The sequence below is a fragment of the Dromiciops gliroides genome, chromosome 4 (genome assembly GCF_019393635.1).
Source record: "Dromiciops gliroides isolate mDroGli1 chromosome 4, mDroGli1.pri, whole genome shotgun sequence".
NCBI classification, from domain to species: domain Eukaryota; kingdom Metazoa; phylum Chordata; class Mammalia; order Microbiotheria; family Microbiotheriidae; genus Dromiciops; species Dromiciops gliroides.
In genome coordinates, this window is record NC_057864.1 from 53954324 (window position 1) to 53982312 (window position 27989).

The 27989-nt window shown below is 40.9% G+C and overlaps 1 protein-coding gene across 2 annotated transcripts; it reads left to right on the forward strand.

The window, feature by feature from the left end:
- The first annotated feature begins 688 nt into the window (after positions 1 to 688).
- HSD17B7 (hydroxysteroid 17-beta dehydrogenase 7) lies at positions 689 to 27887 on the forward strand. 2 transcript variants are annotated; one of them, XM_043963708.1, is made up of 9 exons: positions 689 to 846; positions 8358 to 8561; positions 15243 to 15335; positions 16609 to 16723; positions 21201 to 21395; positions 22764 to 22868; positions 24309 to 24365; positions 26741 to 26839; positions 27744 to 27887. In XM_043963708.1, the coding sequence occupies exons 1-9, from the start codon at positions 764 to 766 to the stop codon at positions 27852 to 27854; spliced, it is 1062 nt and encodes a 353-aa protein (XP_043819643.1). In that variant the 5' UTR covers positions 689 to 763; the 3' UTR covers positions 27855 to 27887. The 2 variants fall into 2 exon arrangements, with proteins under 2 accessions (XP_043819643.1, XP_043819644.1); XM_043963709.1 differs by lacking the exon at positions 8358 to 8561 and having other exon boundaries at positions 705 to 846.
- Positions 27888 to 27989: the final 102 nt, after the last annotated feature.

Genomic DNA, 27989 nt, shown 5'->3' on the forward strand with positions numbered 1-27989 from the left:
CCCGCCTCTCTTTTGACGTCCTTCTCAGGAGCCACCAGGCCCCGCCCTCCTCTGACGTGACTAAGACTCGCCCGGCGAACTTTGCTTCACGTCCTCTTAAGCTCCGCCCATCCACCCTCGTTCTGTGCCAGCGCATCCTCAACGCCAAAGTCCTTTGGCCTAGAGCAGTACGCGGGCTTTTCATGATCATGTGCAAGTCCGGCCTCAGACACTTACTAGCTGGACAAGTCACTTGACCCTATTTGCCTCAGTTTCCTCATCTGTAAACAAGATAGACAGGGAAACGGCAAACCTCTTCTTTGCCAAATGGGAAAAGACTGAACGACAACAATCCCTTCTTTCTTCCAGCGTCCCGCCACGCCCCTCCTCAGACGTCATTTGGCCCAATCAAATAGCATCCCCGGGCTGGAGCAAGCGCAATGCCATCTCGGAGGCCGAGACTCCAGCAGCAACCCGTATTGAGGCGAATCCGGACAGCCGGAGTGGCTAAGCCCGTTTGAGCCCGTCTCTCATCCCACCTTCGCTTCACCAATGAGCGCTTCAACTGGCCGGAATGCTGGACTGCAATTGGTCAGAATGACAGCGTGGTTGCTAGCGGGACGGGGAGAACCCAGACTGAATCGGCATTGGACGCTAGGAAGCGGAGTGTGTAGTGGGGCGGGGAGAAGAGGTCCTGTGCGAGACGGGATTGGTGGAATCAGCCCGTGGGCAGGGACAGGGTTATCGGAAGTTTTTCAGGTGGAGACCATGGGTTTCCTATCAAATGCTTTTCACCTTGACTGCTTTCAACCCACTTTTAAGGTCCGAGGCAATGAAGAAGGTGGTAGTGATCACCGGGGCCAGCAGGTGAGCTCATTTCCCTTCCACAGGAAGCAGCAAGCTGGAGGTGTAGGGGCTTGGACCCCGAGAGGAGGTGGGCGCTCAAGTCCAGGGGCGGGGGGAGGAATTAGGCTGGGAAAGAACCGGACTAGAGAAGTTCAAAGGTCATCCAGACCCATGACCTCCCGGACTTCTCTCCCCCTGCCCCATCCAGGCTTGTGGTGAGGAGACCTGCGCCCCTAAAAGGGCAGTTGTCCATTTCTGGACAGCTCAATTTTTTTTTTATTTTAAAAAATAACATTCCCCCTAATAATAAGCATTTAGTTTTTTCCCTTCCCATTTCCCCGCCTGGGGGAAAAAATCATACAAGTTAGTATTTATGTAAATATATATCGCTTTAAAGTTTGCAAAGCACTTTGCATGTATCATCTCAGTTGATTAAAAGAGGAAACAGTAGGCGCTTAATACTTGTTTATTGAATTGAAATATTAGCTCAGTGGATAGAGTATTGAATTTGGGGTCTGATTCCAAATCTGCCTCAGGCTTAGCTCTGACTCTGAGCAGTCACTTCACTTGTGTCTTCCTCAATTTCCTCATCTGTAAAATGGGGTTAATAATGGCCCCTGCCTCCCCAGGGTGGTCTTGAGGCTCAAATGAGATAAAGTATCAAGCGCTTTTCAGACCTTTGCTATAGAATTGCACCTGTTGTTCTTAACGTGCACAGTCAAGCTAAAACAAATTCCCATATTGACCATGTCCAAAAATGTGTGTTTCATTCTGCATATTTATGGTTCAGCTCTCTGTTAGATGGGTAGCATTCTTCATTTGCCTTTCATCCAGCCTACATGCCCTTTATATTGGTTCTGCATTCTGGAACTAAACCTTTAATACTTCAGTCAGACTTTTGAGTTTGAAAGTAGTTATCACGCATCCCCTGCCCCTGTTTCTCCTTCATGTTATTTCTTCTGTCAATTTACATAGGCACCTGGAAGTTCCAGAAAGTTCCAAAGTCTTTTGGAAAGGTACCAAAAAAAAAAAAGCCCAGAATTTGGAAGTAGCAAGAGAAACTCAAATTGTAGCAGGTACTGAATGCAGAAGGCTCCAATTATGTGGGCTGCAATCACAACTATGCCAATTAGTGAGCACAGTCAGCACATAAGAAGCATGTTTTTAATTGATTGACCAAAGTGGGTTTTTTTGTATTAGATGAACACTTGCTCTTCCTATCCACCTTTTCCCTATTGACCTCTACTCCACTCTTAGAATCACCTCTTCCCTGGTTTTACTTCATAGTCTTCTTCATAATTGTTTCTTTCTTCTTCTCCTTTAAACTTCTATTTTCTTTAAAAACACAAAAAACCAAAACTCTAACAGTTGCACCAAGTCTTTTTCAGCTCGTATTTGCTTCTAATCCTAAATCAGAATTTGTAGGAATGGAAAATCTAAAAGTATCTTAGTGGTCATCTATTCTAATCCCTTCCCAAACATAAATCCTGCCTGATATCCCTTACAAGTGGCCATCTCATTTCTGCTCAAAGATCCCCAGAGCCTCACTGCACTCCCAAACAGCCAATTCTGATTTTGCTCCCCGCCCCCCTTGCTTTGTTAGGGAGTTATTCTAACTTATATTGAGGTGACATCTACTTCCCTATGTCACAGAATTTCAGAATTAGAAGGGACCTCAGTGGTCATCAAGTCTAACCTGGATCTGAAAAAAGAACCCTCTCTATGCCTACCTGGTATATCATGGTGTGAAGCCCTCCAATAAAGGGATTCCTGTTACCTTCAAGGCTGCCCATCTCTTGAATGGGAGGAAGTTTAACTGACATTAAGCTTCCATTTCCCTCTTTGCAACGTCCACTCCTCACTTCCTCTTCCCACTGAGGTTAAACAGAACAAATCTAAGATTCCATATGATGACCCTTTTGGTATGTGAGGACAATGATTACATCATCCTCTAAATTTTCTCTAGATTAAAACTTTTCCAGTTTCCTCAATTGGTCTTCATGTGCTTCAAGGCCATTCATAATCTGGGTTGCTTTCCTCTGGATACTCTGAGCTATCATTGGATTTAAAATACAGCACCCCACACTGAATGTAAAACTCCAGATGTGATTTGATGAAGAATGTTTCAAGGAACTAGCAAATCCTTGTTCCAGAAAGCTCTGCCTCTGTATACACCCTGAGGTCACATTTAGCTTTCTTGGCTGTCAGCCATATCTTACAAGGAAAAAAGGGAAACGGTGCCTGTCTTCAAAGAGCATCCATCCTAACATTGGAGAGAACATGAGTTTGTAAAAATAAAAATAAAATAATAACAATGATAGTCAACATGTATATCGTGCTTACTATGTACTAGGTACAGTGTTAAGTGCTTCACAGATATATAATATGATCCTCATAACAACCCTGGGAGGTGGGTACTATTATTATCCCCTTTTTAAATATGAGAAACTGAGGCAAATAGATTAGGTGACTTGCCCAGGGTCATAGCTAGTAACTGTCTGAGGCTGAATTTGAACTCGGGTCTTTCTGACTTGAGGCTCAGTGTACTGTGCTTGGTGGATCAAGAAAGGCCTTGTGTAGAAGGTTATTCTTGAGCTGCACCTTGAAGGAAATAGGGATCATGAGAGGTACACATGAGGGAGGGGGGACTACTTTCCATGAAAGAGAGATAACCAGTACAAAGGCATGTAGGTGGGAGATACAGTGTTGTGTGTGTGGAGCAGTGAGTAGGCCAGTTTGAGAAGGGGAGTAACATGTAAGAAGACTGGAAAGGTAGGAAGTAACCAGAATATGAAAAAATGGAAATGCCAAGCAAAAGAGTCTGTATTTAGTCCTAGAAGCCATAATCAGCCACTTGAGTTTTTTGACCTGTTCTCGAGGAGAAGGGAGGTGGTTGAGTCAAGGAGACCTAAGAGGAGGCCATTGCGATAGGCCCAGCAAGAGGTGATGAAATCAGATGATGGCCTTGTGAATGGAGAGGAAGGGACACAGGCAAGAGATGATGCGGGCAGTGCTGGAGTTATTTCTTCATTCCAAGTTGTTGTCAATCAGTGACCACTTGGGGGTCCCACAATGCAACCAAAATAGACTCCTAACTATACTACAGTATAATATTTGACTGCATCAGAATTGCTCTGCAGTTTATCTAAATGAGTTACAAATTTGCTGATAGACCTGCTTTCCCTGTGTTGTTTTCCCTTTGTACTTTCCTTTTCTTTATAACAAGGAAGGATTCAGTGGTTGTTGGGGAGGGGGGATGGGAGAAGGCAAAATATATGATATATAAAGAAAGGACTACGATGAACAAACAACAGGCATCAATAAACTCAATTTAAGAAAAATAAAACAATCCAAGTAAACAAAATCTATAGCATTCCCTGACCTATGAGTTTAATAATGACCAAAAAAGGGAATTTAAAACATGTTTTGTATTGTTCTCTTTTGTTTTTACAATCACCTACATTTCCCACTGTATTGTCACCTCTTTCCCCTTGTGGTAAAAAGTTTTAACAGTCGGTTAGATAATGGAGAGATGCCAGTTTTTGGGTTTTTTTAGGACCACCCTTTTGGGGAGGAGACCAACAGCATTGCCTGCTGAGCACTCGACTTCTGACTTCCGGGGTGCGAACTTAAAAGGCAAGGAGAGAACGGAAGTGGGGACTTTTTCCTGCTCCGCTGGTCTCCTGGCTGCGCTGCACAGACAAGACGCGGACTGGAGTTTGACTCGGCCCGGCTCTCGGTTAACAGCACGCGCTTGACTCGGTCTCTCTCCCCAAAAGTGGCCTTGGGTTTTGGTGAGTTTTATACAGAATATAGACTAAGCCTAGACTTAAGACGATTTGTATTGTATTTCTACTTTCCTATCCTTCTAATCAACATCACCTTGTGACTACCATACAATAAAGGCTCTATCTAGAAAACCAGAAGCTTCTTCCATTTACTAGTCTGGGAGATAAATTAAGGAAAAGGTTAAGTAGGGGAGATTTATGATCTAATATCCAATTTTAATCTCACACCCTCCTATGGAACTCTTGATTATGACAAGAAATAAAGTTTTTCAAAACTAACCAACATATTGAAAAATTCTGACATAATAGAGTGGCATGACTAATTCCTCATGAAGTCCTACTGTCTCTTTGTGATCTCTGTTCCCTTTACCAACAATATTAAGTTTCCATTCTTTGGGAAGGACAAAATATAATCAATTGGGAGTGGATACTCAAGTAAGGAGACAATAAGACTGCTCAAACTACTCCTGACAAGCTCTTTCTTGGGCCCAGATAAACTGAAAAAATTGACCAATGTGACTGTTGCCAGCTACTGTAGGTCATCTTTAAGAGATTGTGGAGAACAGGAAACATACTGGAGGACTGATGGCCAAATGACCTGACTTTAGAAAGGAAAGGAGTCCACAAACTTCAATTCTTGACAAAATTCTGGAACATATTATTCCATACTTTGTAGATTTTTTTGTCTGGATGTCAGAGGCCATGGGTATACTTCTTGGACTTTGTCTCCTGTGAACTTCTGAGTGTCTCAGCTGCTAATCTGTCTGCATTTGGCTTAATTGGTTATTATCCTTTGTTCTCAAAAGGGACCAAAATGACATCACTATGTTGGAGTCAAGGTACAGTGTGTCTGGCCATGGCTACTCAGAAGGTGCTACCACAGAGTGGGAACAGATTTTCCACATGAATATTTGGAATCTAAATTTTCGGAATCCATGTTTCTTTTGAGCTACTGTAATTCTGCTTGGCTCATAGAGCACAATTTTGATTCTGGCATGCCATGCTGGGAGGTCCTTTGCCAGTATATGCCATGTCACGAAATCAAGTCCATTTGATGGATATTCATAGGCAGCTTTTCTCTCATTCCTTTTCCCTTTTTTAGTTTAAAACCCTCTTGATTAGATTTGCAAGACTCCAGGCTAATACATATAGCCATTTTTAGATACCCTCTTTCTCTTGCTAGGAGCCTGTCCCTTTTATTTTATGGTTCTGAAATCCAAATTCCTTGCTCAGACACCATCTCCTTAGCCAACTTCATTTCCCAAACTTGATTGTTCTCTTCTAAATCCTTGCATTTAATGAGCAGTTGTGATAAAAACCACCTATGCCCCTATTGATTTTAGTTTCTTGCCCAACACTTTGTAATCCTTAGCAGTGTTTTTTAAGTTTCTTTTTTTGGGCATCTTTTTGCCTGTGATACTCACCAAAAGTGAGTAGTATTCATTTGATTTGATTTGACAAGCCTCAGGAGGTTCTCTGTCACCTTAAATGTGTGCTTACAGAAGACAAAATGCTCCAGTATTGTGATGGGCTCAAATAAGACTGTAAAACAGATGTCATACAGGTTGCCCACCATGGCCCACAGCACTCCTAAATGTGGCCTGAACCAGATTAAAATGTAATTGGGAGGGGCAGCTAGGTGGCACAGTGGATAAAGCACCAGCCCTGGATTCAGGAGGACCTGAGTTCAAATGTGGCCTCAGATACTTGACACTAGCTCTGTGACCCTGGGCAAGTCACTTAACCCTCATTGCCCTGAAAAAAATTTAATTGGGGAACATTTAACAAAATAAAGAGGCAATAAAATATAATATTACAATTTCAAACTAAGTCAATATGGAGCCCATAGGGATCCTCATAGTGGCCTCTGCTTCTATTTGAGTTTGAGACCACTGTTTTCAAGTATCTCAGCAAGGTGGGAGTAACCTCCTCTACTCATCTCTCCTTCCTGTCACCCTAACTTGATGGTCAACTGATCACACCTGTGGACCTACATAATTATTCCTCGAATTAGAAATCGCTGCCTCTCCTCCAACCCACTCCCCAGCATCCAGCTTCCTCCTTTTTAGAAAACCTCCAAGTTTCTGTCTTAGCTCTGTTGCACAATCGATTTAGAACTCTGCCTTTTCTTGTTTGGCCAAAATGTTGCTTTTTGTTACAGCCACATGGAAAGCCGTCCTACAGACATTAACTGGTACCACAGTCAGACTTTTCATTTGAATTGAATAAAGCTGAGCAATTTATACTTTTTTTTTACACCAAAGCACACAAGCATTTTTCTTGTCTGCCTGAAGGCAATACAGTTTCCCATAGGAAAGCCCTTTTCCATGGTCTTTCTGGCCTGGAGCATTTAGGAGCAGCCTCTTTGCTTGTGGGAATGTTAAGACAGGCCTGGAGATCTGCTTTCATTTCTCATTTGTATGATGATGCCTTCCACCGTCTGACACAGGTCAGAATTCTCATCCTCTCAAGTCATTGGCTTGCTGTTCAGGTGGCTGCAGTTGCTGGGTGCCTGGACAAACAAAGGGAGGGCCTTCCTCCAGGGAGCTTTACATTCCCCTAGAGGGAGACAGTTTGCACACAAGTAAAAACTTGCAGGGTTTATTTATACTCCAAGCCATACAAAGTAGTTTGCAAAGCTAGGGAGCTCTGCTGGGCATCAGGAGAGATCTCAGGCAGGAGGTGGCATCAGATCTGTGGGCCCCCCTGCCTTGGCAGATACTTCTCTCCCCCAGCAAGCTTTTCATCGTCCCTAATAGCCCTCGTTATAGTGAGGCATTCCTGGACATCATCTGGTATTTTGCTAGAGATTGTTTGATCATGGCAGATATACACACATCCCACGGTCAATTTCTTAGCTACTGAGCAAGGTGAAACAGCCCTATGTGAAACAAGTATAGGAAGATGATGCTATTGACTCTTCATGGTTAGACCTTGAGAAGTGGTAGAGCTCAGGACAAGATTAACAAAGTCCAAATCCCGAGGGCTGTCTGCTGGTTATTGTCCACTTAGAAAGCCCTCAGCTTGTATAGGACTGTTTCTTTTCAGTGATCTTCCTAAAACACAGGACAGACTGTGCCAACGCCTTCCCTCCCTGCCTTTTCTGAATTTCAGGGGCTCTCTGTTACATCCAGGATCAAATATAAAATCCTCTCTTCCTTTTAAAGCCCTCCACTACCTGGCCCCTTTCATACCTTTCTAGTTATTTTACACCTTTCTCCCCTCCACATTTTCTACAATCTAATGACACCAGACTCCGGACTGTTCTTTGCATGAGAAATATCCCTTTACTGCCTGCATTTTCCCTCCTCCCCCATTCCTGGGATTTTCTCCTTCTTTGTCTGCCTCTTTCAGATTTCCGCTAAAATCCCACCCTCTGCAAGAAACCTCTTCCAGGCTTCCTCTTTCTTCTCTGGAATTGTCTCCATTTTGCCCTGTTTGCATATTAGTCTCCTCCCATTATAATGTGATCTCCTTGAGGGCAGGGGCTGTTTTCACTTTCTTTGCATCCCTAACACTTAGCATGACTTCTGGAACATAGTAGGTGCTTCTTGGCTTGACTGAATTACAATTTAAAAAACCCAATAACATATGGTTTGCAGCTTCTCTATTTGCTTATGTCTGAGAGCTGAGTCTCCCGAGCTAAAGCGGGCAGTGTCAGAATTAGGAAGCAGAATTTCAGATTGGCCGGTTTGGAGCTTTGTCTCTGTGCCAATCTTTTCCTTCTCTGAATTGTCTTTTCAGTGGCATTGGCTTGGCCCTCTGTGAGAGGCTGCTCTCCGAGGACGATGGACTTCACCTGTGTTTAGCCTGCAGGAACCTGGGGAAGGCTGAAGCGGCCCGAGTCGCTCTGCTTTCTTCTCATCCCACAGCAGAGATCACACTTGTCCAGATAGATGTCAGTAACCTGCAATCTGTGTTTCAGGCCTCAAGAGAACTCAAACAAAGGTATGTGTGTATCTTAGGAGCTGCTTCTGTCTTCTCAAGTAATGGATTGATATCCTTTTTATTTTTAAAATTTAATTTAATTTAATTTTTTTGCGGGGCAATGAGGGTTAAGTGAGTTGCCCAGGGTCACACAGCTAGTAAGTGTTAAGTGTCTGAGGCTGGATTTGAACTCAGGTCCTCTTGAATCCAGGGCTGATGCTTTATCCACTGCACCACCTAGCTGCCTCCAAACTGCCTGTCATTCTTTTTTTTTTTTTTCCCCGGTATGCTTTTTAAGAAAAGAAAAATTGTCATCCAGGTCAAGTCAGTCAGCAAGCATGGAATAGTAACACTGACAATGGCTAGCATTTATATAGTGCTGGCTGTGTGCCAGAAATTATGCTGAATATGACTACAATTATCATCTCATTTGATCCTCATGAAAACCCTGGGAGGTAGGTGATATTATTATCATTCCCAGTTTACAGATGAGGAAACTGAGGCAAACGAGTGAAGTGATTTGCCCAGGGTCACACAGATAGTAATTGTCTGAGGCTGGATTTGAACTCGGGTCTTCCTGACTTCAGGCCCAGTGTTCTGTCTACTGAGACACCTGGATGCAATGTCTAACATGAAGAGGGTGGGAGAGGAGCGAAAGGTGCCTGGCATAAGGGCAGGAGAAGTCCAAAGAATATGGGAAATGGGGAGATGGCTGACCTGGGCACCCTTGTTCCATGGAGGTTCTGCAAGGTGCCTTCCAGGCAGAAGGAGGCTGTTTACAAGGTGTGAGTCCCAGGACTCAGTGGACCTTCCAGGGTGATGAAATTAGCCAGATCAGATATGAAAAAACAACACACTTCGGTAGTGCCTTAAGGTTTAAAAGGTGCTTTTCTCACACCAGGCCTAACGTCATCGCTCATCTTCTGCATGAGGGATTTAAGGGTTAATTGGCATGCTGAGAGTCGAACAGCTAGGAAGTGTCAGCTTTCTTGGCTCTGACCATTGTCCTTTCTCCTGAATTCTGCTGATGGACACTCATCTGCCCAAGTCACAGTTTCCCTTCAGTTCCTTGGCATCTCATTCCTCACATGTAATGTGTGCTAACTCTGAACCTTGGTCAGAAATTACTATAGTCTTTTTTTTAATGTAATAAACATTTTTATTTATAGTTTTGGGTTCTAATTTTTATACCTCTTTCCCTCCCTCCTCTTCCCCCTCCCTGAGATGGCAAACAATCAGATAGGGGTTATACATGTACGATTATGTAAAACATTACCATATTTGTCATAGAAAACTTGTTTAAAAGAAAAAAAATGAAAGAAAGTGAAAAATAGCATGCTTCTGTCTGTTCCATCAATATCAGTTCTTTCTTTGGAGGTGGATAGTATGTTTCATCAATAGTCCTTTGGGATTGTCTTGGATCATTGTATTGTTGAGAATAGTCAAGTCATTCACAGTTCTTCATCAAACAGTATGACTGTCTCTGTGCACAGTGTTCCTTTGGTTCTGCTCGCTTCACTATACATCATTTCATACTGTACTCTTCTTGATACTTAAACATGGACACATCATTCTTGCTAATTATATATTATATTTTAATATTATATTAAATTATTAAATATTAAATTATTAATATTATATTAAATTAAATTTCAAAGTACTTTTATGGGGGCAGCTAGATGGCGCAGTGGATAGAGCACCGGCCCTGGATTCAGGAGTTCCTGAGTTCAAATCCGGCCTCAGACACTTAACATTTACTAGCTGTGTGACCCTGGGCAAGTCACTTAACCCCAATTGCTCCTCAAAAAACCCAAAACAAACAAACAAAGTACTTTTATGTCCATTCCCACCTCTTTTTAAATCTTTGTCACCACCCTGTGAAGTAGATAGGATAGGTTTTTCTGTTTGTTAGGGAGGTACAGAGGGGTTAAGTAGACTTCCTGAGATGGCACAAAACCAGTCAGTGACAGAATTTCAGTTAGAACCCAAGCATCTGACTTCAGGGCTAGTGTTCTTTTCCTTGAATTGTATGTCTTCTCAATCTAAATTTTAATCTGTTTCTCACAACCATTCTAAAATTAGTCCAATGTGAAAAAAATTTAACATGCAGTCCTTTTTTTCCCCCTCTGCAGATAAGATGAACTGGAATCATTATTTTATCTTTATAGCGAATTGCCAATAAAGAGACTCCCTCTCTCCATGCCGATCAGCAGGGGTCCTGCAGCTCCCAGGCTTAGAGAACTTTCTGGGGCATGGAGGTGATGAGTGACTTTCCAATGTGGATCAGAGGTGGACAGGGACCTCTCCCTCCTTGATAGTGAGGTTGGTCTTCTGTCCACTGTGCCATCCTGAATCTGATGCAGATAAGATGAAGGGAAAAAACGTGAAAGAAACATCAGGGGCTATTTTGTTGTGTCAGCAGCATCTGGCCTGGAGTATCGATACTTTCTTTTGCTTTCCTAGCCTACAAGGCCTGATATTTCTTTCTCTGTGTTATTAGAAACACTTCTCTTTCTCCTTTTCTAGATGTGTGAGTTCAGAAAGGACAGTTTTCACTTTCTTTCCTCCCCCCTGACTTTTGTTGTTACGGGCCATATTACTTCATTGATTTCGTTTCCCTGTCCCATATTCTGGATTTCCAAAGTTTTTCCAATACCTTTCTTTTAGGGAACTTAGTCCATTTTCTGAATTCTGCTTCCAAACGCTAAGTGATTCCTTTCAACATAGAGGGCGTTGGTGATGATGTGAAATAGCTCAGAGATAAATAATCTAGATCTAAAACCAAGAACCTCCAATGCATGTAATCAAGATAAACTAGAACCCTTTCCAATAATATCAGAGATGAAGTGAGGATGTCAATTCAGCTCTCCTATTTGATATACTATTAGAAAGGCTGGCTATAGAATTAAGACGAGAGAAAGAAATCGAGGGCATTAAGTATGGCTGAAGAAGAAACAAAATTAGAACTTTTTTGCAGATGATATGATGGTGGACTTAAGGAATCCTAAAGACAGAACTAAAAACTTAATTGAAATAGTACCTGCAACAAAGTCGCAGGCTATAAAATAAATTAATGTAGGTCATCAGCTTTTTTATATAGTATCAATAAAACCCAGAAGAAAGAAATAGAAAGAAATTCTATTTAAAATAACTGTAAAATGTATAACATTCTTAAGAGTCTACCTGCAGGGGCAGCCAGGTGGCACAGTAGATAAAGCACTGGCCCTGGATTCAGGAGGACCTGAGTTCAAATGTGACTTAAGACACTTGACACTTACTAGCTGTGTGACCCTGGGCAAGTCACTGAATCCTCAACAAAAAAGAGTCTACCTGCCAAGTTACACACAAGACTTATATAAATACAACTACAAAGTACTGTTTACAGGCCTTAATAATTGAAAAAATATTAATTGCTCATAGGTAGGATGAGTCAATATGATAGAAATGACAGTACTCCCTAAACTAGTTATTTAGTGCCATACCAGATTATAAAAGTTTTACTTAATAAAGTAGAAAAAATGATGAATTTCATATGGAGGTAAAAAAGGTCAAGAATTTCAAGGGAAATAATGAAAAGTGGGAACCAAGGAGCTCTAGCTAGTGTAGTGCTAGATCTCAAACTATCACAAAGCAGTAATTCTATAAACAATTTAGTACTATTTAAAAAAATAAAGCACGGAATACATACACAACATAAAAAACCCCAAATATTTGTTAGTATTGATTAAACCCAAAGACCCCAGCTGCTGGGATGGAACTTGCTATTTGACAAAAACTGCTGGGAAATACAAATACCAGAAGGGAAGAAATTAGATTTAGACCAACATCATACCCTATCCTGAGATGAGCTCCAAATTATGATTTGACCTACATATAAAATGTTACATCATAAACAAATTAGAGAAACATGGGGGAAAATATCAGTCATCAGTTCTATGGATAGAAGAAAAATTCCTTACCGAACCTAGGATAGAGAGGTTATCATAGAAGTTAAAATGGATAATTTCGACTACATAAACTTAAAACATTTTTGCACAAACAACTACAATAAAGAAAAGCGGCTGGGGGAAAAATCTTTACAGCAAGAACCTTTTCTGGTAAAAGTTCATTTCCACAACGTATTTATACGAATAAGAGCCATTCCCTAGTTGATAAATGGTCTAAGGATATGAATAGGCAGTTCTTAAGGGAAGAGATCTAGACTATCTATAGCCATATGGGAAAATACTCAAAATCACTAATTCAGAAACAACACATTAGAGCAGTTCTAAGATCCCACCTCACACCTATCAAATTGTTAATGATGACAAAAATAGGAAAATGATCAGGACTGGAAAGACTCCGGGAAGACAGACACATTCATACCCCTGTTGGTGTACCTGTGAATAGGTTCAGCCCTTCTGGAAAGTAATTAGGAATTACATACAAATGGTTACTAAGCAGTGAATACACTTTGACCCAGTTGTAGCACTGTTAGGCCTATATCCAAAAGAAATCAGGGAAATATAGAAAGGTCTTATATATTAAAAATATATTATAGCAGCGCTTTTCATGGTCCCCCCCCCCCCCACAAAACTTGAAGCTAAGGAATGCCCACAGATCAAGGAATGACCAGATAATTTGTAGTCTATGAATGTGGAATACTATCGTGTTGTAAGAAGTGAGGAAACAGATGATTCCAATGGGACATGGAAGGATTTATGATGAACTGAGGCAGGGAGAAGTGATTAGCTCCTGAATAATTTATGGAATAATATCAGTATTAGAAAAGTGGATAGAATCAGAACAATTTATTTAATAACAATGTAAAAACAGAATTACTTTGAAAGCTTTAAGAACTGTGATCAATACAGTGACCACTCCAGAGAACCAATGATACCATCTACTTCATGACAGAGAATTGATATTTAGATAGCAGAATTTTATATGGGTATAAGTGTTGGTGTGTGTGTATATATATATATATAATTACATATATGTATATTTGTAGACAGCCAATGAAGGAATTTTATTTGCTTTGAGGAATTTCTTTCTCTTTTTTTCCCCCCAGTGGGATGGGGGGAAGGATGGTGAGAGGGAGAGAAAATAGATTTCTGTTAATTTAAAAAAATTAAAATAGAGAATTAGAGATGGAATCCTGCTGATGGGGAATTTATTCACTTTCAGTTGAGTCACTATCATTAGTTTTGCCTAACTATCTTACTTTGTTATATAAGAGTTTTCAAGGAATGGGGGTAATCTGGAAATATTTGTAATATAAAAATAAACCATGTCAATAAAACTTTTAAAAAGAGAAGTAGTAGCCCAGAGAACCAGGGTGGCTTAGTTATTAGAGGACTAATCTTGGAAGTGGGAAGATATGGGTTCAAGTTCTGCTTCTGACATATGTTCCCTGTGTGACCGTGTGTGGGTCGGACACCTCTTACTGCCCTCTGCAGCTCTTAAAACAATCAGCTCAGGTCAAGATGAGGCACTGATTAGTATTCATTTAGGGAATTTCCACCCTAGGACTTCACTGCCTGAGTTGAAATCTCAGGCCCAGATTCTCAAAAGATAATCATTGACTTAAAGCACTATAGGGTTGGACCATTACATGCTGGGAGCTGGGCCTTTTAGCCAGGTGAGTGTAGCTCTTGTTCTTAAAGGTCTCCAAGGAAGGAGAATTCCTTTTTTAGAAATGAATTGCAGAGGTTAATGTATCCTCTGCTCCTCAGTCATTGTCTTTAAATTACAGAACCACATAAAATATACTTGATTTGAAAGGAAGCCCAAGACCTTTTTGGAGCAGTCTTCCAGCTTGCTTACTTATGGCATTTTTATTTTGCCGAGCAACATCTTGTTTACCTTAATACTGTGTTTTACCACTTATAGGAAAAAACAGTAAGGCATGAAAAATAAAAGTTGCTTTATTTTGATTATTTTCTTAAAGGCAAATTTAAATTTGCAACTTTGAGGGTAGTGAGTTAAGCTGAAGTCAAGCAGTTATTTGTGTAGTGGAAACGGAGTCTTTAAATTACATTTCCGGAAAAAGATAGGGACATTCCTAAATAGGTGCCTAGATTAGATAATGCATCATTGGCTCATCATGCCATAAAGAGATTCAGCGGTATTGTCCTTTAGTCATTCTTTTGGGAACTCTTTCTGAAATCCCAGTTACATGAATGTGTGCTGAGTTTAATAGAATTTGGCATTAAAAATGGATGTTCCCCTGGTCTCCTTATCATATTGACTTTGCTAATTAGACTCATCTGGCTGTCAATTATTGATAGGGAAATCAAGAATGCTTTTGTGCCTGAAACATGATCCTCACTGGCAAGCTCTTGTACATGTGAAGACCTGAGCACAAGAGGTAACGGTGATATTTGAACATTATTTTGACTAGTTTTTTTTTTTTTTAAAGTGAGGCAATTGGGGTTAAGTGACTTGGCCAGGATCACACAGCCTGTAAGTGTCTGAGGCTGAATTTGAACCCAGGTACTCCTGATTCCAGGGCCGGTGCTCTATCCACTGCGCCACCTAGCTGCCCCTGACAATGACTAGTTTTTAAGAGAAGATTCATAATGTTTCTGTGTCAACTGTTGCCATCTTCTTGGTTTGGGAAGAAAATTTGACCCTTTGTACATGACCATACTCTGGGTTTTTCAAGATTTCTAAATATGTCCTGAAGGAATCAATAATCTTGTATTTGTATTTTACTTCTAGGTTTGATCGTCTAGACTACCTCTATTTGAATGCTGGAATCATGCCAAATCCACAGCTGAATTTAAAAGCACTTTTTTCTGGCCTCTTCTCAAGGTAACTTGAAGCTTTTTTGGATAAATGGATGAAGACAAAAGCATTTGTTAAATACTTTTTAATCTGCTAGTCACTGTGCTAAGTGTTGGGGCTATAAATAAATATAAAGAAAGAGAATCTCCTACCTTAAGGATCTTCTTCTTCTTCTTTTTTTTTTTCGTGAGGCAATTGGGGTTAAGTGACTTGCCCAGGGTCACACAGCTAGTAAGTGTCAAGTGTTTGAGGCCATATTTGAACTCGGGTCCTCCTGACTCCAGGGCCAGTGCTCTATCCACTGTGCCACCTGGTTGCCCCTTAAGGATCTCCTAATAGGAAGAGAATATATCTAGGAAAGTCATGGCTGGGGAAGAGTGTTTTAGTCTGGGAAGTCACAGAGGTGGTGAATAGAACCACAGGACAGTTGATTAACACACCTTTACCAGAAAAGTGTTAGTGTTGTTTTGATTATTATGGCCAGAGGAAGAAGTGAAAAGCAGGAGTCGGAGAGGAGGTGGAGGAGATGGGGAGGCCAAGGCAGGAAGATGCCTATAGAGAAGCATTTTCAGGGATCTAAGGTCAGCTAGATATTGTAGGCTCTCCCCAGTCAAGAAATCATGGTCCTGGGGCAGGAGTTTCAGAGTTGAGAGATTTATTTCCTCTAAGGCTTGATCTCCGGAGGTCCAGTTCAGAGGGTGCATCAGGAGGGACCAGGGGTGGGGCAGGAATATGACTAGTATGAAACTCAGTGGAGTTAAGCTTCTTTCATTTTTTTTTTGTGCCCAGTTTTGTCAGTGATCAGTATATCAAATTGGTCTGGGAATATCAGAGAAAAGTGGGGGTAATTGGATAGAGAGATGATGATAAGAGGTGTTATTACCACCCTTATGAAAGGAAAATTGAATAGTGCCCTTCACATTTTGGGTGAAGTGTTGTCAAGGATCTATGAAATCTTGATGATGCTTTTATAGTGGGCACCCCAGTGGATAGTGGCAGGAAGGAGTGGCTATGTCTATCTGAAAGAAAGCATTTCAAAATCCATAGTACACACAATTATACTCACCCCCCAGCCCTTGGGAATACAGAGGAGCACTAGAGGCAGAAGGCTTTCTTTTAAGGCGTATTTCCTTGTGTCATTACCCTTCAAGGCTCTTGGGTAAATCATGAGAGAGTGAGACTGTTGGGGTTTGAACTATATGATTTGTATACCTTTGGGCAGATTTGGTGTGTTTGGTTTGGTACCAAGAGCTCAGGTGAAATCATCCTGGCTTTACTGTATTGTTTTGTTCTCTTTCAGAAAAGTATTTCATATGTTCTCGACAGCTGAAGGCTTGTTGACGCAACTTGACAAGGTCACTGTAGATGGACTGCAGGAGGTGTTTGAAACCAATGTCTTCGGCCACTTTATTCTGGTAAAGACGCGCTCTTGAGCTTTTGCTAAGCTAGTGATGGGAAGTTAAAAGCCCTTAAGAACATTGGTCCCATTTCAGCCCTGTAGGTGAGAATGTACAGGAGCTGATTGTTAAACAGGAGCATATTCTAGGGAAGACTTCTTTAGAATAGCTGTGCCTGTTTTTTGCCCTCAAGGCTCCTGGACCTTTGCCTTTATTGTCGTCTCTTTGTGTGATAGGAGGTTACAGTCTGAGGTTACTTACCGCATGACTTACTTGATTGACCTTCACTGCCCTTTTCTGTCACAGAACCCAAAGTAGTTTGTAATTCACCATACATCATTCCTTTTAGACATGCCTATCTTTGACTCCATCTTTAGGTGCTTTAGTTCCCTTTAATGACATCACTGGTGGCATTGATCCCAAAGAGGAGTTTAAAGAGGAGTTCTGTGCACTTTGAGGTAGCTAAAGTAGACTTGGCTCTAAAGTCTTCTGTGATATCCCCCCCACCCGCCATAGCATTCAGGAGGGATTCCATGCTACTTGTATTTGATTTGGAATTAGATGGTTTGAACAACATTTTTTGCAGAAAGAGGAAACGAACATATTCTGTTGCTGTTCTTTTAAATATAAATTATTGCTAACATTACTTCTTCTTTTTTTTTTTTAAGTGAGGCAATTGGGGTTAAGTGACTTGCCCAGGGTCACACAGCTAGTAAGTGTTAAGTGTCTGAGGCTGGATTTGAACTCAGGTACTCCTGACTCCAGGGCCGGTGCTCTATCCACTGCGCCACCTAGCTGCCCCAACATTACTTCTTTTAAGTTGTATTTAAAACGTTATCATCCTAAACACTGGAAAATTCAAAACACTGGAATATTGCTTCTCCTTATCTACTTTTTTTTTTTTTTAGTGAGGCAATTGGGGTTAAGCGACTTGCCCAGGGTCACACAGCTAGTAAGTGTTAAGTGTCTGAGGCCGGATTTGAACTCAGGTCCTCCTGAATCCAGGGCCGGTGCTCTATCTACTGCACCATCTAGCTGCCCCCTCCTTATCTACTTTTAAGCATGGTCATGTGCTTGTATCTCATAAAATAGGGGTTCTTACCTTTATTTTTCTGTTATGGGGTTCCCTTTGAAAATCTGGTGAAGTTTATGGGCCTCTTCTCAAAATAATGTTTTTAAAATATAAAATAAAACATTGAAAAGGAAACTATTTCAAAATGCAGTTATCAAAATATATATGTATGTATATATAAAACATATGATATATATTATATACACACACATACACACATATATACATACATACACGTACACACAGACATATATATATATACACACATACATATATATTTATATGTTTACAGGCTCCAGCTTTAAAAACTGACATAAAACCCCAAATTGGTCAATTCTCAGTTGTCCCCAGATGTTTTTCATCTGTTTGGTTAGTTCTCTTATAAACATTGTTAAATTTGAATTTCCTCCTGTCCAAAACACTCTTGATCACCTACCCCCTGCCACTTAGGGAGCATGCGCTCAAGAAACGGGATCTTGCTGTTTTTGTAGGTTTCAGATTGTAAATCTGCCACCAACAGTTTTTGGGATAATGGATTCTCTGGTTTAATAGAATTTTGACATCTCTGCCATTTTTGATTATCCATGTTATTGCTTCTGTCCCGCTAGTGTAAGTAAATAGGAGAATACTCTCCTGTGCCCAGACTAACCCCATACCTCTCTCCTTTATAGAAATAAGGCAGAATTAAAGCTGAATATACAAAATGCATATGAACTCTTTCTGGCACCCCCTCTTATGCCCTGAACTGGGTTTATCTTATTTTCTTAGGATCGTTGAGGTCCATTCTGGCACCCCACTTATCCTGGGAGATGCCACTTCATATCAGCTAGATGGCTCAGTCAAATAAATAGTTATACCTACTGTGCATCTCCGAGTTTCCTAATCTCTCCAGGCCAAGGACTATCTCTCCATTTCCAGGCTCTGTCTTTTCACTAGTCCTGTAAACATGTCTGGCATTAATCCAGTCTCTTTGGAACTTATGCCATGGTGATATATTGCATTGTCCTACCAGACACTGTCTGATTCAAGTTAGGTTCTAGTATTTCACTGCTTGTTTCTATTGCCCAGGTCTAACACTTGATCAGGCTTCTCATTTCCTTAACCCAACAATTCCAGAGTCTTGTTTCATGTATCAGCTTTCATTTACTTGCTTTGCAAAAGAAATGAGGTCCCTCAGTGGATCACCCTGTGCTCAAAACCTTCCTTAAAGGGGTGCCAATGAGGTAAATCAGGGTGATGAATGCAAAGGTGACCGTGAAAGGGAAAAGAGGGACTGTGTAAGGAAAACAGGCATGTTAAAAGATGTATTGTAGGGAGGGTGTATGTATATAAGTTCTTCACATTACTCTTTTCTTTAAAAGCACTAATGAGCAGGTACCATTGTCCTCTTCTTAACCTGCCAGCGTTTTGAGACAGTTATAGTGATCTTATCCATGCCCCAGCTAGGGATTTCCCTAGTAAAAGGCCAGGGATGATTGTCCCACTTGCTGTTTCTTATGGAAAGCTAATAGTTAAATGCTATAAAGGATGGATACAATTTCATCACAGACGTATGAAATCTATATCATTCCTCTTTATGTTTCACCTCTTTCTTTCCCCTTCTTTAATTTGTCATAATATGCCTGGGAGATAGATTGTTTTCTTCCTATTTTTCCTTACTTTTCTTTTATCATCAGTGCTACTTGTTTAAAGCATTTAAGCATTCACATCTCCTATTCGTGTGGCCTTTTGGGAGGAGATTCTTCTCCCCCTTCCAACCAAAGATTTATTTTCTTCAAACAACATAATACCAAGGTTACTCTAGCTCCCCTGTCTTCCTCCTGGCTTCCTTATCCCCTTTGAGTTAGGTGTTTATATCTCATTTGTGTTGATATAAAACACTTTATAGGAAACAAAAGCTGGGTGTGAAGAATCCTAGAATTATTAATCGATGTCATAGACTACTCTTTAAAACTAGAAGTTACAGATCAGGGGCTGATCTGTTTTGGTGAAGGGGATTTTCTACCTGGGAGTTTGCCTCCTCTGTTGAAATTACAAGTCCATACTTTAAAAAAAAAAATCACACTGACATTTTGGGCAGCCATGCCGTTATGTTGTCTTAGAGTCTTTCATAAGAATTGTTGTCTCACCGAATTGTCTCCATCTTTTCATATGTGCAGTGACATCTTCAATGTAAGACATTGTTTCTTCTTATTAGACTTGGGCCTATCCTGTTGGATTGAATTTCTATCACCCAATGCATCGGCTGTCCCACTCAGATTTAATCCATCCACAGACGATAATCAAATCCTTTGTATTGTCTTCATCTAAGACAGTAATTACATTGCAGAACCAAAGTGGCAGGGACCTTCTAGATTCAGAGTGACCTGTTAATTAGTAGTGTTTTGGTTTGGTCATTTACCTGATTATCAGTCTAGCTACCGCCATCCGTACTACAGAAAGACTAGAGAATTCAGATTTCAACAAGGCATTTTACTGTGTATAAAGCATCTTCCTGGCCTGTTGCCAGAGTAACTATCAGAAGGAAATTTGAGTCATTTTGCACAATGTATATGTTCTTGATGTGCTGATGCTGGTTCATCATGATTACTTCTTTGTTTTCTAAATACTCACAAGCCATCTCCTTGATTGATCCCTTTTAGGATTTTGCTAGTAATGGTTATCAGGCTGTCTATTTAACAGGCAGTCTGCCTTTGTGAAAATAGGGATGTTATTTGCTTGGATCCAGGCCTCCCATACCTTTCCTTTCTTCATGATTTTCCAAAGACCATCGACCATAGCTATAGGTTCTTTGCCTGGGCCGCAGGAACTCAGATTGACATGTCATTGCTCACATATGTTGGACTTCGTTAGCTCTGACTTTTCTTCTCTTCATTTAAGTTTGAAAATAATTCTCTTTAACAGAAGCAAAACAATAGACCTCTCTTTTTTCTTCTGTTTTGAATATAGTTTGGGAAACCTTTTGTTATTGTTGTTCTTGATTGAAACCTGCAATAACTTTTCCTTTGGGCTTTCGTTTTCTCAACATCCTTACAGGTCTCTCTCTGCCTTCCCATTCTACTCATCCTTGGTTGCATGACCTTCTGTCTGCTTCATATGTATGTCTTTTTACTCTTAGCTTATCAGAGGATTCCTTGTACATTCACATCTCTCTCTAGGTATTCTCTCCAGTCCTTGCTTTATTCCCTGTTGGGGTTATTTATATTACGTTGTCAGAATTTTGTTTTGGAGAACCTTTCACCCTTCCTGTTAAAATCATGAGTATTAGAAGCCAACCATCCAGACGAGTTGATAGCTGCAGGACCGATATTATAGTCACATTCACTGTGGTGCTTATAGATTGGGTTTTCGTTCCTTGGACTCCTTTATTTTGGTTATTTAGGACCCAGGAGTCTGAAAAGAAGTTTTTCATTTTTATCTCAGATCCGGGAGTTGGAGCCTCTGCTTTGTCGTCCTGACATTCCATCTCAGGTGATCTGGACGTCTTCTAGCAATGCCAAGAAGTCTAATTTCAGCCTAGAAGATTTCCAGCACATCAAAGGCAACGAACCCTACAGCTCTTCTAAATATGCCGCTGACCTTCTGAGTCTGGCTTTGAACAGAAATTTTAACCAGCAGGTGAGGAGGTACTTAAAAGTGTGGGAGATTTGGGGTGAGGCAAGTGGGTTCACATCCTGTCCTGGATATTTACATTGTGGTTCTTCAGTTGCCACCTGTATTTCTTTGGGACCTTAAAATTCTATATTAGAATGTTTTGTCTTACTAGAGTGTATGGTGGATCCTATAGTTGTTTGGTTCTTTCAGTTAATGGTGATTGCAAAAGCGGCTCCAAAGTCATACCACTGAGAGAGCTGCAGGTCTGAAGATTTGGGAAAGTCGTCTTTGTTAGTGGACTTGATTGGCGAAAAGATTGTAGCAACTGTGATTTTGGGGAACTCTTTGATCCTAATCTGAACAGGGAAATATAAGGGAGGAAGGAAACAAGACTTTAGTAAGTGCTTGTTATGTACTAGATTCCTAAGTGTTGGTGAAAAGAGCAGAATTCACCCTGGATCGGATGGACCATGGACCTCCTTATGGGAGCCAAAGAGCCTGGCTCGAATCCTAGTGCTCATTGGCCAGTACTAGAATCCTGGACAAGTCACTTAATTTCTCTGTTTTTCCATTTCTAAAGTGGAAATAGCACTATGTGACCTGCCTAACTCTCCAGGTGAGGACCAAATAAGATAAAAGATGATAAGTTTTTAAATTCACTTCAGCAAGCATTGCTTAGTCACCGGCAGTATGCCAGGCAGGAGAGGCAGCATAGCAGAACAACTTCTTGCCAAGTGATGGACTGGCTGTTGGTCAAGGCCAGTTCTAGCTGAGCTTGCAGAGGCCCTGCTCCAGGATGGCCTCAGTCTGAATTTTTTTTTACCACAATAAATCTTGAAGACCATGTCTTATGTGACTAGGAAGAGAAATAGCGGTCTGCATCAATGGAGGAAAAGTACCATGCTGATCCAGTTGTGGATCCTTGCAGCGTTGAAGGTTTATGTAGACCATTCCTAAGACTTCAGATTTGTTGTTGTTTGTCCTTCATTCTCAAAGAGGACCATGACATTTGGGTGATGTCATGACTTGCACTGAATTGAATTTAAGGGAGGGCTGTGCAAAGTCACCAGTCTTGCTATGTTCTCTGGAGCCATCTGGGCCCAAGTGACAAGATATATATCAAGACAACTGAAGATGGCCCCAGATGTTTAAGGCAATTGGAGTTAAGTGACTTGTTCAGGGTCACACAGCTAGTAAGGGTCTTTGGTGAGATTTGAACTCAGATCCTCCCAACTTCAGGGCCAGTGCTCCACCCACAGTGCCACCTAATGGCCCCTTCAGAGATTTAGTAACTATAGGAAGGAGTACCTTAAAAAGGTTATTCTTTCTTAATCAGTAGTACCATCTGCCACTTCCATTTCCCCTCATTCTCAGTTCTTTCTGGATTTCCAGGGCCTGTATTCCAGTGTTGTGTGCCCAGGGACTGTGTTGACGAATTTGACTTATGGAATTCTGCCACCTTTCATCTGGATGCTATTGACTCCAGTCATTTTTTTGGTGAGTGATATCTTCTTTCTTCATTACTTTTCCAAATATATTCAGGTCAGAATCATAGAAGATAAATCTCAGTACAGGGAAATGATTTGCTCACTAGAATATGAATCTATCCTGTGGTTTTAGGAAAATGCAAAGCTTGTTTAATAGGTGACCTGTGCACCAGCCTACCCAGCATTCCAACCCACTTTTATCTGAGTATTTACCCATCAATAAGCTAGTATCCTACCCTAATAGGACCCATTTTTTTTAGATGGTGGCTACTCCCCACTTTTCTCCTAATTTCCCTGATTTCTGGCAGTTACATAAATCAGCCATTCTGGTATGTTTCTCTTAGTGGTCCTTAATTACTTTGTCTCTGGAGAAATCTTATAGCTCTTAAGGAGGAATGATTTTGAGAACCTGAAGCCACGGGTTAGAATTCTAATGTAGCCTAATAAGTGCATTTCTGAAGCAAATGAAAGAGTTTTAGGTATTTTCCTTCAGAGTAGACATTTTTTTTTTATTTGTTTGTTTTATGAGAACCTTAAATTGGGAAAGCTTTCTCCTAACTCTGACTTTGCTACTTATTGGCAGAATGACCTTAGGCAGCTTACCTCTCAATGTGGGCTCCATTTCCCAATTTGTAAAATGAGAAAGTTGATTGAGATCATTGGATTATATGACTCGACCTTGAAGGGCCTTTTTTTTTTCTTTTCGTCCTTTTCCATGAATAGAGGCTTGTGCTGCTCTCCTTGGTTCCTTATATTCTAATAACTACAGGAGTCTGGGGCTTTCTATCGCTTGTCCATCCCCAGATCGGATAATTGGGAGTTCTTAGCTAATTCTTACATGCAAGATGAGGAATGGAACAAACGCCTGCTTCTTTGTTCGTTTCCAAGCAAACTAGATCTCTTCAATCGCCCTTTCATAAATCATTGATAATTTGGGGAGTGGTAAGGTGGGCTAATCGTGTTTCCTTAGTGGAAACTATAGCATGTGAGCACAGAGATTATTTAGCAACTCTTAACTGAAGGATGACCCATTAAGTTTGCTCTTTGAAAAGATGAGGCAGAGCAGAATGCAGAACTGAGCTTAGTCTGGGGGAACAGGACCTGAGAACCCCAAAGAGTATGGGATCAATAGTTGCTTTGTGGTAGGCAATTGGGGTTAAGTGACTTGTTCAGGGTCACACAGTTAGTAAGCGTCTGAGGTGAGATTTGAACTCAGGTCAAGTAGAATGTAATTCCCAAGGTGCATCTCATCTCTGAGGAATGGATAAACACTCAGCTGTGAAAAGACCTGAACCTTATTAAAATCTTAAGGACTGGAGGCACAAGAAATTCTGGGAGGGATTTGCTTCTTCTAGGGATCTGGTGTGCTAGAAGTTGAACAAGGGATGTTTTTCATGTCCCTGATAATCTTTACGTGTTAACAAATGGCTTCTTTTTTTTCTTTCTTTAGCTGCGCTTTTTTGTAAATTCTTTAACAACCACACCTTACAATGGAGCAGAAGCTTTGGTATGTTCTCGGGGCCTCGGTGGGAAAGAGTCTGGGAGATGAGTCTGAAATGCAGTGGTTACTGATGACACATTTTATGGGAGATATAGAACCCGTGGAGCTCCTGGGACCTGGGGTGAAAGAAAAACAACCCCAATACCTTTATCTTGGGGAATGTTTTTGGAATCAATATAATTGTTGGTAGGGGACAAGTTAATTCTGCAGCCTTTAACTCCTAAGGTGGTTTTTGTTTCACCTTCTCTGTAAAAAAGGAAGCCAGAGAAGGCTGGGGGTGGGGGGTGGGGGGTGGGGAGCTATTCCTGCTGTCTTTAAGAATCAGAAGGGATGACTCTGGGAAGAGGATTACACCTGTTCTGCTTGGCCTGAGCTAAGGGCAATGGGCAGGAGTAGCAGAGAGGCATCCCCAAAGGTTTAATGGGAAGAAGCATCACCCTCCAATTAGAGAGGGGCAGTAGTAGTGTAGACTGCCTTGTTTTTTTTTTTAATTAATTAATTAATTAATTAATTAATTTAATTTTTAAGTGAGGCAGTTGGGGTTAAGTTACTTGCCCAGGGTCACACAGCTAGTAAGTGTTAAGTGTCTGAGGCCGGATTTGAACTCAGGTCCTCCTAAATCCAGGGCCGGTGCTCTATCCACTGCGCCACCTAGCTGCCCCCTGTAGACTGCCTTGTGAGACTGTTCCCTTCACTGTGTAGAGATCTCCAAGCATAGCCGGCATGACCATTTGTTGAAGACAGAGGAGAGGGAATTCCTTTATCTCAGTGACCAACTGATGGTATTGATTGGCAGCCTCCTCCCAGTTTCCATTTCTGCAATTATAGGGCCATTTAGGATCTCCTTTCAGAACTGAACAAGACAAGTATTAATTTTTTTTTTTTGGCAGGGGAGTGAGAGTTAAGTGACTTGCCCAGGGTCACACAGCTAGTAAGTGTCAAGTGTCTGAAGCTGCATTTGAACTCAGGTCCTCCTGAATCCAGGGCCGGTGCTTTATCCACTGCACCACATAGCTGCCCCAAGACAAGTATTTTTAAGGCCTACATTGGGTTCATCCCAGTGCCAGGTATAATGGGAATACAAAAGAAAAAGATAGGAAAGCAATTCTAAAATACAGGCATGGAAAGCAACATAAACTATCATATAATCAAATATTCAATTGTACGGTATAGATAATAAGTGCCGTACATTACATTAGGCACATTAGAGTGGGCTGGGTTAGTTATGGGGGGCTTCAGAGTAGGTGGGACTCGGTTTCAGCCTTAAAGGGTTCACAGATTTGGAAAGCTCAGGATGTAAAATCAGCTCAGGTACATGGCAATATTGCCTCCCCTTGCCTCTTCCAATTTATTTAGGTTCTAACTTGACTGGAACTAGTTCTGATTTATGGGAAAGATCATTAACAGCTCACATGTCTATAATATCTAGAGCTTTTCAGAGTGCTGTTATTATCTTTGGAGATTTCTTTACCCTGGAGAGAAGGCTACATACAAGTATGTGTTGGTGAAGATAGCCATTGTGCCTTGCCATGCCGTGGTGTGAGGGCCCCATTAGTGCCTGGATAGTTTGATTGAATGGTTGAACATGGGTCTCTAAATTGGGTTTAGCTTCTCTGTTTTCAAGTTCCAGTAGGAAAATGTGATTAAGAATCATTTTTTGGGGGGCAGCTAGGTGGCGCAGTGGATAAAGCACCGGCCCTGGATTCAGGAGGTCCTGAGTTCAAATCCAGCCTCAGACACTTGACACTTATAGCTGTGTGACCCTGGGCAAGTCACTTAACCCTCATTGCCCCGCTTTAAAAAAAAAAAATCATTTTTCATGATTAGATGATAATATGACGAACACTTGCAGTATATTTTATATATATGTATGTGTGTGTGTGTGTATATATATATATATGTGTATATATATAAACATACACATACATATAAACATAAATATGGATATATGTATGTATGTATGTATGGAGTATCTACTTGGAAATACGTCTTTAAATCCAAGAGTTAATATTTCACTTTAAAAACTATTTGATCAATGAGCTATACTGTCTCATGGTATAAACTGAGTATCTTTGAGGAAGGAACGAGGCTTCATTCCTGGCATTTAGGGTAGTCCTTGAGGGCAAGCCCTATTTTATTTAACTTAAAATAATTTGCAGAAAAGACTGGTCAGTTACTTGGTCATCTTTCTTCCTTTCCATGGGCTGAATTGCTCAACAACTCCATGCAGCTGTTGAGCAATTATAGAATCTTATAGCTGAACCATTTTGCCAAATGATGATTGATGGGCTTTTAAAGCCTGTTCAAAGCTATTTAAAGTACTTGCTAAGATTTACCTTAAGACAGGTGTGACTCATATACTCTTTCCTCCTCCTTTCCAGTTATGGCTTTTCCGACAAAAGCCTGAGTTTCTGAATCCCTTGACCAAATATCACAGTGCTACCACGGGTCTTGGAAACAATTATGTAAACCCTCAGAAGGTAAGCTCCATTAAAGACAGCTTGGTAATGGGAACTGGTGACAGGCTGATTAGATGAAAAAAAGTACCTTTTAGACAGTCGGGCAGGGCTGTCCCCTGCCATGACCTTCCTTTCTTTTTAAAAAATGTATTTAAAGAAATGTTTTTCTTGTATTATGAACATGATAAACATCAAATATAAATATTCCCATATATAAGGAAGAGAATGAAGCTTGTATGTGAGAATGTAAATCTAGTATGTATAGATATTTACATAGACATACACATACATATATATCACGTATGTATGAATATAAAAATTTAACAGTTTTATAATCTTGGCTTATCTTTGACTCTTCCTGAACTTTCTTTTTTTTCCTCTTCTGCGTATTTCCAGTGTTTCCTTGTTCTTTTCATTCTTTTCTTCCCTATTAAAAATCACTGTCCCTCCCTACCTGTCTTGCCCTAATCTCCGTCAGTTTCAGGACAAACTATTGTTCAGCCTCCCTTTCCTGTCTTCACTGACTGCAAATATCATACGTTATCTTTCCTCAAGCTGGATGAATGCAGAGTTGGAAGGAAGAAATTTTTTTTCCCGTTAAAAACGTCAAAGAAACGAATGTATTTGTATTGGACTCATTTTTAAAGTTCTGAGCCTTTCCCCAAATTTGGCACTTTTCTCTTATATCTTGGCAGGGTGAAGGTGCAATTCTCTGTCATGTTCAGATTGCAGTGACTTTTCTGAATGGGACCCATCTGGCGAAGGCATCCTCTTTCTTGCCCCATATCACTATTGTAGCAACACTCTTTGGCCAGCCTCTTCACCTTCTCTTGCTTGTAGTTCTGTTGGATGCTTTCCTTCTTTTTATCCCATTTTTCCTTCCACGGTGGGACCCTTGGTATCCCTATTTCTGCTTCTCTTGCAGATGGATCTGGATGAAGAAACTGCTGAAAAATTTTACCAAAACTTGTTGGACCTGGAAAAACGCTTTGGGGCCATCAGAGCCAAGGCACTGGATAGCAGGAGTCAAAAATGAGTTTCTTAGAACCATTAAATGCTTTCATTGTGAGGGCTTCTGCTTCCATTCCGTTGAGTGATGTGCATTTGAAGAATAACCAGGAGAGTCTTGTCTTCCTTTCCCTGGTGTGCGTGTGTGTGCGTGTGTGTGCGT

Coding starts and splice junctions, on each gene's coding strand:
- HSD17B7 (XM_043963708.1), top strand. CDS start 764: ATGCTTTTCACCTTGACTGCTTTCAACCCACTTTTAAGGTCCGAGGCA. Junction 847..8,357: donor GTGATCACCGGGGCCAGCAG/GTGAGCTCATTT, acceptor TTGTCTTTTCAG/TGGCATTGGCTTGGCCCTCT. Junction 15,336..16,608: donor TTTTCTGGCCTCTTCTCAAG/GTAACTTGAAGC, acceptor GTTCTCTTTCAG/AAAAGTATTTCATATGTTCT.